The sequence below is a fragment of the Rhipicephalus sanguineus genome, chromosome 2, assembly GCF_013339695.2.
Source record: "Rhipicephalus sanguineus isolate Rsan-2018 chromosome 2, BIME_Rsan_1.4, whole genome shotgun sequence".
NCBI classification, from domain to species: Eukaryota; Metazoa; Arthropoda; class Arachnida; order Ixodida; family Ixodidae; genus Rhipicephalus; species Rhipicephalus sanguineus.
This window is the reverse complement of record NC_051177.1, coordinates 29,393,759-29,405,172: the sequence shown is the minus strand read 5'-3', so window position 1 is coordinate 29,405,172 and position 11,414 is coordinate 29,393,759. Positions and strand designations below refer to the sequence as shown.

General features: G+C 45.0%; 1 protein-coding gene across 1 annotated transcript; it reads left to right on the top strand.

Moving 5' to 3' along the window:
• Positions 1–489: 489 nt before the first annotated feature.
• LOC119381513 (cytochrome P450 2U1) lies at positions 490–8,503 on the top strand. The gene is made up of 5 exons (XM_049412800.1): positions 490–740; positions 1,761–1,873; positions 5,069–5,327; positions 7,192–7,386; positions 8,137–8,503. Exons 1-5 carry the CDS (start codon positions 490–492, stop codon positions 8,240–8,242), a joined length of 924 nt encoding a protein of 307 aa, XP_049268757.1. The 3' UTR covers positions 8,243–8,503.
• The last annotated feature ends 2,911 nt before the right edge of the window (positions 8,504–11,414 follow it).

Sequence of the window (11,414 nt, the reverse complement as noted above, 5' to 3'; positions counted from 1 at the left end):
CTGTTGTAAATATGGTGGCTGCTGCTTCTAGCTTAGACGCGTGAAATGCCGGCACATGACGGCCTCTATGGCGGCTGCGGAACCTACGCGACGCGGCACTTGGCTTCCGGGATTGTCTGCCGGCGCGCCGAAATTAGCCAGTACCTGTCGGGACCGTTTGCTGCGTAGTCAGTGAAGGCATTGCGAAGAAAAGAGCAAGAGATATTTGGCCGGCTGTAACACAGAATTACAGCTTTCCTGCTGTGGACAACTCAGTAATGTTTGGCTCGCATGCTTACAAAAAAAGCCTATAGCTCAGATCGGCAATGTTTTCTGACTATGTTTAGAAAGTGTGGCGTGGCCCCATGTGACGTAAAACAGTTTAACTGAGAGCACCAACAGTTATATTGCTTAAGTTTTCTTCGCTTGACTTTTCACTATTAAGACTATTTCTAACAGGAAGAAATACAACGCTTTGTAAATCATCTCGCATCTGCCGAGGGACAAGCTATGCTGGTGGCTCAGAAGCTGGCTGCCAGCGTGGCCAACAACATCTCTGCGTTGGTATTCGGGCAGAGATACGAGCTCGAAGATCCCCGATGCCACTCTATTGAAGGTTTGGTGAGCAAATTTATGTGCTACGGAAGCATTCTGTCGGTACTGGACTTCCTGCCAACAGTACGCTCGGTCTGCAAATACATCCCAAACAGGAAGATCTCCATCTTGAACGACGTAATGATGAATATGAAGAAAGCTATCAGGCGAGTACTGCTGTGAAATTTTAAGGAGGAAGACTATTGCGTCAATAACGAGTTCAGCTTGAGCGTCTTATCTTAACACACTGGCGTAGACATAGACGGGAGTAGAAAGGGAAGACTTTAAGTTCGTTTTGCTTATGAAGTACCAGAGCGTGGAGCGCTCGGTCTAGCGTCACATTTGCTGCTGAAATCCGGCTGGTCCAGTCAGTCAGTCTTCGCTGATCGTCCAGGGCTGTACTGTAAAGATCGTCTTCCCTCAGGGAGGAACAGGGATTCAGTATTCTAGCTAGGCCGGATTGTTTGGGCTATTCCCACGTGGAATAGTACTAGCTTGGGTGCCCTCCTCAGAAATGACATCGGTCAGGATACTGAGTAGGGTAGAAAGTGTGGCGAAGTGCAAGGCCAGGGAAAATATTTGTTCTGAGCTGGCGCTAAGCAGCAGCATCTGCACGGGTTAGCTTTGGGTAGGGTGGAATGAAGGTTCTACGGGATAGTCTGTAGTTTTGTAGTATGTGTGTGTATGCTAGTGATATTGTTTTTACCTTCTCTGGGTTGGGCTGGCCTTCCGCACGCGATAAAGGCTGAGGTGTCGGACTGTCGCATGAACGCGCTCATTGCCAGGGAGAATAATCAATTTATGTAAGAAACCAGATGTAGAACGCAAATAGCTACTGCATTAAGCTATCGGTGAAATTTATCATTTCTATAAAAAACGTACACCTCGCTTCATACTTCGGTAAATCCTAAGGATAACATCCAGCGGGGGGAAGTGACAAAAGATTTAGTCACATTTCCGGCAGATAAACTTCTTCACAGCATATGCATGGGAAACCCTTGCACTCTTCCTAGATTCAGGCGTTACTGTAATGTCGCCTAACCTATTTGAATATAAAGTAGTACGAAGAAAAAGGGGCTGTTTCTGATGCAGGAAATGTGTGTTAGTCAAGTGTAAAAAGTTTGCAAGTTACGAAAACATAGCTGACGTTCTCATGGACACGTGTTTTGTGTGTGTGTGTGCCGCAGGACGGAAGTGAAGACACGAGAAAAGAACATGGAAAATTATTTGGAAAGAGACTTCATCGACGGTTACCTGAGGAAGATAGAAGAAAACAAGGGAAATAACTCGCATTTTAATCGTAAGCGCTTTTTATTAAGCCTATTTGCTATGCTTGCTGAGAGCAAAGACTCTATAGAGCAAGAAGAGACAGCTTACCGCTGTGATGTTGTAGAACACTTAGCACATAAATCATGTCCATATTTTAGCGCACACTATTGTGCTTACGTATAAGAGAAATTCAATTATGTGTATGCTGTTTCCAGGGTTTCAGGGTTAGATTATGGCGCGTTTCCTCAGAACAAGCAATATAAAACGGAAATTAATTAGCATAAATGCCTTTTATTTTGTTATGCAAAGTTTCTTTAGGACTATCAGCAGGCAATAAAATTGCTGAAAGTTATTGCCGAAAAATAATAATCGTGCGTATAGGTGTGGTCCATTCAAAAAATAAAACTATATCTTATACATTACCGGAGCACTTGGAGTACTAACGCAAGTACAAAAGGTTCGCCTCTATTTGGGCGCACTAACGAAGCAGCAATAAGCCGTCCAGAAGTAAATATTTGATCTTGCGCTGTATCTGGTCTGATCGAAAGCTACTCAGAGGTAATTTATTTGGTCATTGCTCTTCAGTATCAACAATTCTGTTGATGTGACGTAGTGGACTCCGGACTGAACGATTTTTCTTATTGGAGCCTTTTTAACTGAAGTAAGAATAAGGGAAGTTCTTGACGTCATTTCCTGGCGACGGCTACCCCTTTTCACTCAGTTATTATTATCAAATATTTTCTTCGTCTGCTTACAAGTAGACCATTAGTTATAAGTGTTAGCAAATTGAAAGTTTTGAATAGTCTGTCTTACTTTGTGTGAATGGGTGATAACGTCAGCAGGAGGAACAATCGGCAAATGCAAGTATGCAAATCGGTAAATCGTTCCGTCTTCGTGCACTCATTTTTCTTCCGCTGTTCGAAACCATAAGGCCACCACTGCTTGTCACTACCTGCATTTAGCGCCCGCTTACGAAGGCTGTCTCTTTAAGGGAGATTAATGACCAACGTCGCAAACGATGTTCAATAACCGGGACTCTCGAAGTCCCCCGAGACGTTGAACGAGGTGTTTTGCCATAGTGAGTTGTCTTTCAGATTACGTATCGCAGTCTTGTGCACATGGCAGCGCTAATAGGCGTGCGAAGGGTTCTCCATTAGGACGGGGGCGTCGACATTTACTGCAGCCCCACCGCCTCCCCCCCCCCCCCCCTCGAAATATTGGTCGATTCCGAAAGAAAACAAGCTTTGCAATGGATTCAAAACTGAAAATTAAGTGGTGACGTGCTTCCGAGAACGACCTCCCTTTCCTCCCAGATTTTAAGGGGTAAAGGTGACACGTTAACAGTTCTTGAAACGCAACATCAGGGGTCCTCAGTCACTTCTTGCGTGATAACGAAGTCGGATCAGTTAATGTTCCTGAGTCGCAGTTCGTACCAAGTCCTAAGAAATGACATAGGAGGGGATGGTGGTGGTTGTGATGTTCACCGTGGTGATGTTGCAGCAGGCGGGGTTAGGCTGACCTGCGAGCGATTGTGAGCTGACCTGCGAGTTTCTGCGAGCGACCCGCCTTGTCGAACGATTTTGACACTCCTGTGTTTGTGTGCCTCCCTTCCTCCCTATCCCATTCCTCTCTTTCTTACTTTTCTGTCTCCCCTTACCCCTTCCCCAGTGCAGGGTAGCAAACCAGATGTTTTCTGGTTAACCTCCTTGCCTTTCCACGTTACATTTCTTTCTCTCTCTCTCTGTCCTGGGAACTCATTCGTGGGCGAAATCCCGTCATACATGATGGCCATCGTCTTCCTTGCTCAAGATACTAAGTTAATATTGCGCACATTAATCTTTCCATCAAATTAGATACGCATGATGCAAGTGATACCGGTCGATATGATGCGAGGCTCACAGGATCCTATCCGGACTTTAGTACTGGCACCACCCATGTTGTCTTCCAAACAACTGGGATCTCTCCCGTGCTCCACACATGATTAAATATGTCGAAAAGTGCCTTTTTCGCTGATATGGCAGATTTGTCAGCATCTGATTGCTCATCAAATCGGGACCCACTGCACAGCGTCTTCTTAACTTGCTAAGTGCCATATCCAGTTGAATGGCGTACCCATCGTGTGGAATAAATGAGGTGACAGAGGAATCGCCGCTCCTGCTGTTCTGCCAGATGTGTATACGTATGCGAAATCCTCTACAAGGTTTTGCAAATCTTGCAAGGGTTTACAAGGGTTCGAATGGCCTGTGTGAGCGGATCTTCCCAGAACAACTATTATTACTGCCCATATCCTTGTCAAGGGTGTAAACGTCGATAAACTCTCACAGAAAGCGGCTCATTGAATTCGTCTTACTTATTTGCGTGGCGATGGATCGCAGCGTTTAACCCGTTATATTCAGTTTTCGCAGACGGATTTCCTTTTTTTTCTCATGAGTTTCAGCTCCGCTCGTACACGTGCTGCGCAGAGGTTTATGTCATTTCTTTATTTTCCCTGCTCCTGACTTGAAATTAAAGAAATGACATAAACACTTGGTTGGATATTTGAGTCCTAATGTCGACGAGTGCCGAGCGCCCAGGATGCGGAGCGCTTTCGATTGTCCTCTTCACTTCCAATTACGATTTAAAGTCGCGTTGCGCAGTAGGTAGCCTGCGCAACGAGGCGCCATGCAACAGTTTTCCCCGAGGCCCAGCCCCGTCTTTTGTGTAAAGCAAGTGCCTAATTCAATTTTGGGAGCTGTAAACAGATCTTTGCCCCATGTTGTAAACAGCATAGTCGCACGCCAGCAGCTGCGTAGTCGACAAATATTCATAATTTGGTTCAAATCGGGGACACAAGAATGTAGCCGGAAAGTAGCCAAGACATTTTATTCTGCTGCCACCGGCCTAAATAAGTAGCCAAACCTGGCAACCCCGGAGGCAATGCGTGTGATTTTTTGGTATGAGTATGTCTGCAGCTAGACTAAGAGGAGGCAAGAAATACACGTGTTGACAGCTGGAGAACAGAGAGGAGACTGACGTTTATTCAAGTGTAAAAACAGCTTTGGCGATTAGCTGTGAAGGCATCTTAGTGTCGGGTGAGCTGCCTCGATGCCAGGAAAGAGCAAGGCATAAGGACCCCAAGGCGAGGGGAATCGGCTTTCGGAAGAGCACGAAGAAAGAAATAACGGACGGTAGCTCCATGTGGAAGACGGTCGCTCCATGTAGAACTAATGGTTTATGTGATTTGCAGTGCGTCACTTGGAAGGGAACGTAATCAACCTGTACGGTGCGGCCACTAACACCGTGCGGACCGCCATTCTGTGGAACTTGTACATCGCCGCTAGTGACCCGGACGGTATGCAGGCTCAAGTGCAGCGAGAGATTGACACCGTGATCGGCCGCGAGAAGGCTATACAATGGGAGGACAGACGTCGTCTACCTTACACCATGGCGTCAGTCCTGGAGACGCTACGGTGGAGGACAACGGCGCCCATCGGCGTACACAGAATGTGAGTGATTATTTTGCAGCTTGCAGCAAGCACAAGATCGCTGCCCCCCTTTTCGATTTCTGAGGTTGGAGGAGAGTGAGCAAGGCTTCCATAAGAAGCCGTTACGAAAGGTAGTTGCTGCCTTCAAGAAGTCAAGCCCTCCTGCCGAAATGTTTACTTCAGCAACATACCTTTTTCGACATTTTCTCAACACGAGGAAAGAAGTAACTTAATACTTAGTTAAGATTGTCCTGTCTGTTCTTGGGAATCCGCCTGGCAACTCTTGGACGCTGAGGAAGGACATTCAGAGAAGTGGACAGACGATCCAACGAACACGTTCGCTGTAGACTTGTGCACAACTGCAACGCCATGGCACAACTAAATTTCGGCCTCTGAATGGTTTAAGGGCCCTTTAGGAATCGAAGGCAAACGGCATATTTTCCTTTGCAATATTGCATACAGCATACCGCTCAGCATTCGTTTTAATAAAGAGAACCACAAAACAAGCATCAAAACCGCATGATGGATGATAGGGCCCCTGTGAACAATGAGAACACCCTCCCATGCGTTCCCGGTAAAGGTTAAGATGCAGCTGTTTTGCACTTCACACAAGGGCTTCGAATGCCGTCAAATGACCCTTCCTTCTCCCCGCGTGTGTTTCCCGCTTTCATATATAAAAAGAGACCCGTAAAGCAACCCGTTCTTTTCCTTCTGAGACTGCCGTGAGTAGACCACGGAAATTAAAGACAACAGAAGAACAGCGTGAATACAAGGCTCGACGACAGAAGCAAATTCGTCTTGCTGAAAATGGTCGCAGAATAGCTTCGCTGGACGTTCACGCTCGCAGAGCGGGATGGCGGCCAATTCTTTATGTGTTTCTTGACATTGCATAACTGGCAGCACTTAGCCAATAACAAAGTAGTACAATTTCTAGAAAACGACATACGTGACACATCGCAACGTATTTTACTCATATTTTGTTTTGTTCTCACAGAATGTCTTTTCTGAGTTTCAAATCTGCTTGCTTACTAGTTTTTGTTCTTCCTTGCCGGCTGTCTTTTATATTATTGTCATAACGTCACAACCTCTCTCCTTACGCAACTCCTTCTGTGAGCGTATTTAGAAGCATTTTTCAACTAAAAGCGACCGTATGCAAAAATTAGTCTTTTTGTCGCATTCGAAGGTTAATTCATAGATCACACAGGTAAGCTCTAATTGTGCAGTAAATCTGACAGTGGGACATTGGCACACTATCACTGCTCTTTGTGTATGTAGTCCTTGTTCTCTGCTGAAATTCCGGCCACATGCTTTCAGAGCGAATGCGGCTATTCATGAATAAAACATCGAGGGTCCCGTTTGCAGTCACTGACTTTGGGACCCTCGTCTGCATATCTTTTTGTACCGATCATTGTAATCTCAATTGCAATAAACTGTAACAATAAACTGAAACGTCCATCCGAATACCGTAGGCATCATACGTATTAATGAGAACGTGCCGTTTGTTGTCGTATGTTAAAGGGCTATCATGTTCTCTATCGGATTGAATATATGGAATATGAAATTGTGCTCATATTATATTTTATCGTTTCTTTGAAGTCTGAAATTTCGCAGATGTAAGTACTGTAATTCTGAGATTGGTATGGCAAACTCTTCGTTAACAAGAAAAAAAAAATGCGATTGAATAATCTTAAACGAGCTCAATGTCCGCCAGTATTCGTTGTGGAAGGTTTCTTTTTGCAACACTTCTTGTTGCAGTTTCTCGCCAGCTGTCTTCAAATGCTCAGGGCTTCAGCGTCTTTGAGCTGTGTAAAAAATGTTTTCGTAAACTACATTGGCCTTCAGATTGCCGTAGCCATTTTCTCTTGGCTATTCGTTTGCCTCGCAGCGCCATTAGCGACACCGAAGTTTGTGGATACCACATCCCTGCCGGCACCTTCGTGATAGCCAACCTGTGGAGCCTGCACAATGACACCGCCTATTGGTGCAAACCGTGTCACTACGACCCGACACGATTTCTGAATTCTGATGGCACGGAGCTTGCTGAGAAGCCACTGGCTTTCCTGCCTTTCAGTGTAGGTAGGTACGAAGTGAGTACTTTGGTTCCTGTACACTGGCTCACCGATCGTGCATTTTCAGGCGAATATTACAAAACAGGGACTACGTCGCTGCCACTGTCTGTCATTTTCCCAGTGTAAGACGTGAGAGCACGTTACGAAGGTGGCACCATTTAGAGTAGAGCTTTAGTTTGAGGATGCAAATTACTAAGTATATTCATGGACAAACACCAGCGACGTCCTCTGAAAACTTCCCCCTCCCACAGGCTTGCGATAAAAAAACGCTTAACAACGGTGAGGTTTTCGTACAACCAAATACTTTCTTCCCCTTGACCAGTTTCCCAAATACGCTTTAAACTATATTCCAGTTTATGAGATGCTTTTCTAATGCTAACAGTGTTTTTAAAAGAACGTATGACATGCACAAGAAAAATGTATTATTAGTTGAGTAGAATTGCTGGAAGAGGGCGACATAAGTTGCACAAATTTAGATGTATTTTGTTAATGTAAGAAAATTTAAATTAAGTGCTTAAATTATCGTGCATTATGACGAATTGCTACATTACGCAGAAAGTGGACGATAAAAAAATAATTGGCTAAACCTACCGAAGAAGTTTCTAGATCGCTCATATGCACGGATGTTTATGTAGAAACGTTTGCGTCATGATGCTGCTTAATGAGAAAACAGTGCTTGCCGTGGGCGTTGACTTTTCTCCAGCCGCAAGAAAGTGCACCTTTCCACCTCTGATATATATAATTCATATGCTTGCAGGTAGGCGCGCTTGCCCTGGTGAGACACTGGGTATTTTTGTACGTAGCCACGTTGCTTCAACGCTACAGAGTGCTTCCAGAGGATGGCACAGTCATCTCCCTCGACCCTAGGAACGCTTTTATTTCTGTGGTCAATGACACGCAAAAGCTACGCTTCGTACGACGATGAGTGATTATGATTTCATCAGCGAGGTCAACGTTTTTTTATGTATATAGAGAAGTCTCACGTTTAGATGTATAAAAAACAAGAATTTTGTGGAACGTTGAGAAAATAGAATGCTTCGAATCGTACAATCTAGTTATCACACTTAGATGGAGTGGACTAATCCTGAAATATGATTTACCCTTTTGAAAGTCAGCACAATGCCACCAGCAGTGTAAAATGCACGGCTCAGTGGATGCAAGCTCAGGTGTGCTGAGAAGAAATTGAAAGAAAATAAAGTTGTGAATTATTACTAACCATGCATGGTGGCTAAAAAAAAGTAAGTATGACCACAGTATGAACGACCTTGCGGAGCGCACAAGCTAAAGGTGCAGCTACTCGATCTGATGCTCCTAACACATTTATGTTCGTAGGTGGCGTGCAAACCATCAAAGCAAGAATGAGTTCGCAACTCTAGACCGAGAGAAATGCTGGAGATATTATCCTAGCTATTCGGCTGACATCATACTCGAGGTGCTGGGTGGTGTCATTTCGCAAAGTTGCGATACAAAATCCCTATATTGCCACGCGCCCTTCTTTGCTATGTTTATGTAACTGGTCCGTTACACGTACGTATAATCACTGTCTTGCGCAAACCGCGCTCGAATGTCTGGGAACCTTCCAGATTATTTCAGAATCTGCTTATAGGCTTGAGTGCGCAAACGCGAACAGTTGAGTTCATTCTGGAACTAACGCGGCCACCAGCGAAAAGGCTTGAATGTTCGATGCCGCATGTATAAATGGCGACATGCCTTACCACTGAGCAGATTATCGAAGGCCGACGCTCTGTTCGCCGCTATTAGTATACAGCGTGTATCGCTTCCTCACAGTTTGACTTTCTGTATCGCGGCAACAAGTTCGCCCAAATAAAGTCATCTTGGACACGCCGACTGCTGTCTTCGTCGACGTCACGACCCCGTGACAATGTACAAAAAAGCTTAAAGACATGCGATTAAAAACGTGTCACTATGAATAAAAAAAAAAACAGTGCCAAGTATCTATAAGAACATTTAAACAGCTGTCGCATTTTGCAGATCGCTGGTACGTCGCCTGTTTCTTTCTACGCCCCACCGCGGTGGTTTAGTGGTTATGGCACTCGACTACTGACCCGAAGGTCGCGGGATCGAATCCTGGCCGCGGCGGCTGCATTTTCGATGAAGGCGAAAATGTTTGAGGCCCGTGTACCTAGATTTAGGTGCACGTTAAAGAACCCCACGTGGTCGAAATTTCTGGAGCTCTCCACTACGGCGTCTCTCATAATCAAATCGTGGTTTTGGGACGTTAAAGCCCAGATATCTTATAATTGTTTCCTTCTAGCATTCGTTCACATAATGCTCGAAGCGCCTCAGGTGACGAAACAAGACAGAGGGGTGGCTGGCCCTTCATTGCGATAAATGTGATTGTAAACCTGAATTTCAAGAATCTACTGACATTGCAAAAAACAGAAATGAAATGACGCGACCATAGGTCGGCAAACTCACTCAGACTCACCCAGACTCAAATCGGGCCGTGAGTCTGAGTGAGTCCGGGTGATTAATGTCATGGTGAGTTTGAATACGAGTGAATCCGGTTGAGAAAAATTTTAGTGAGCCTGAGTCCGAGTGAGTCCAGTTGAGAAAAGATTTGTCAGTCTAAGTCCGAGTGAGCCCTGAGCGCAAAATATATTTCTTGAGTGAGTCTGAGTGAGTTCCACATTTTATTGCCGACCTATGGTCCTACCCTCTCAACTTCAGCATTAGTATCAGGCTGATATCGGCTTACGTTTATACTCATGTCTATTCACACAAATCTTAACGCACTAGCGTTAACACACCCCCTCAGTATTTATTGATCAGAGGCGTGAGTTAGGGGTGGGGGTGTGCCATGATATTAAGGGTGTCCATGATTTCCCCCCGCAAACTCTTTCACAGGAAGTTCTCGACAAAAAATGTCTCGTGTGAGTCGCGTATGTCATAAAAAACTGTCCTTACTGGATTTAAACCACTGATAACTCGCACTTGAAGCTACAAGATCAAAAGGCGTATCGTAGAGCACCGATTATGTGAGATAATGGTTTGACACCATAATCGAAAACTGATTTTACACTAACGAATTCATGAGTCGATTCACTCAGGCTCACTCAGACTCAGCTCAAGCCGTCAGTCTGAGCGACTCCGGCTGAGTCATATGTTGGTGAGTTTGAGTCCGAGTGAGTACGGTGGAGAAAAAGTTTAGTGTGTCTGAGTCCGAGTGAGTCCGGTTGACGAAAATTTTGGTGAATCTGAGACCGTGTGAGCCCTCAGAGCAAAATACATTTCTTGAGTGAGTCTGAGTGAGCTCTATTTTTTCTGCCGACCTATGGACTCGACTTATTGTTGAAGCTCACAGGATCTCATGCCTCAAAGACAAATGAATCAGCATACCTTCTATTTCTATATCAGCCAAAGAAATTGCATATCTGACTGGCACCACACGTGCATGTGAATATTTTGACTTTTGCGTTGCAATGCACAAAGTGTGTTCCAACGTACATATAAATCAGGTCACGTTTCTCGCCAATAAACAGTTGTTAGTTTGCACTTCACCTGTCTATCGGTGTGTCTACTTGCGCCCCCGTGTGTTTGTGCGCATCAGATTACCTTCAGATGAGTTACCAACAAGCCCAAGTGGAAACCCTCCTGAAGTTTAAAACTAGGTGCACTTATTGAGTGTTAACGAAAATTTAATGCGATTGCTTACAGCCGAAGCTAAGGAGAGCGGGTGTGATAGTCGAAGGGCCTTTCAGTATTCGCTCCTTTCGATACCTCTTCTCCAGTGACATTCGGGTGCTTCGCTAAGTACCTCGCCGTGGTGCTGCATGAGCATTTCTTATGCCGATATCGGAAATTTGAAAGATGGTTCACGGAAGTTTGTTAACTTCAATCCTTGCCAGTTAGCGACTGTATAATGCCATTGGACTGGAATTTTGCGTACGTTTGCTCATGGTTTGCGTACTGGCTACTGCACAGTGAAGTTTAATCACTCCGCTATTCCACCCCCACGGCGTCACAATAAATGCACACTCAGTATAAATCGTTTCTTTCTGTGCCTCTGTCGCAATAG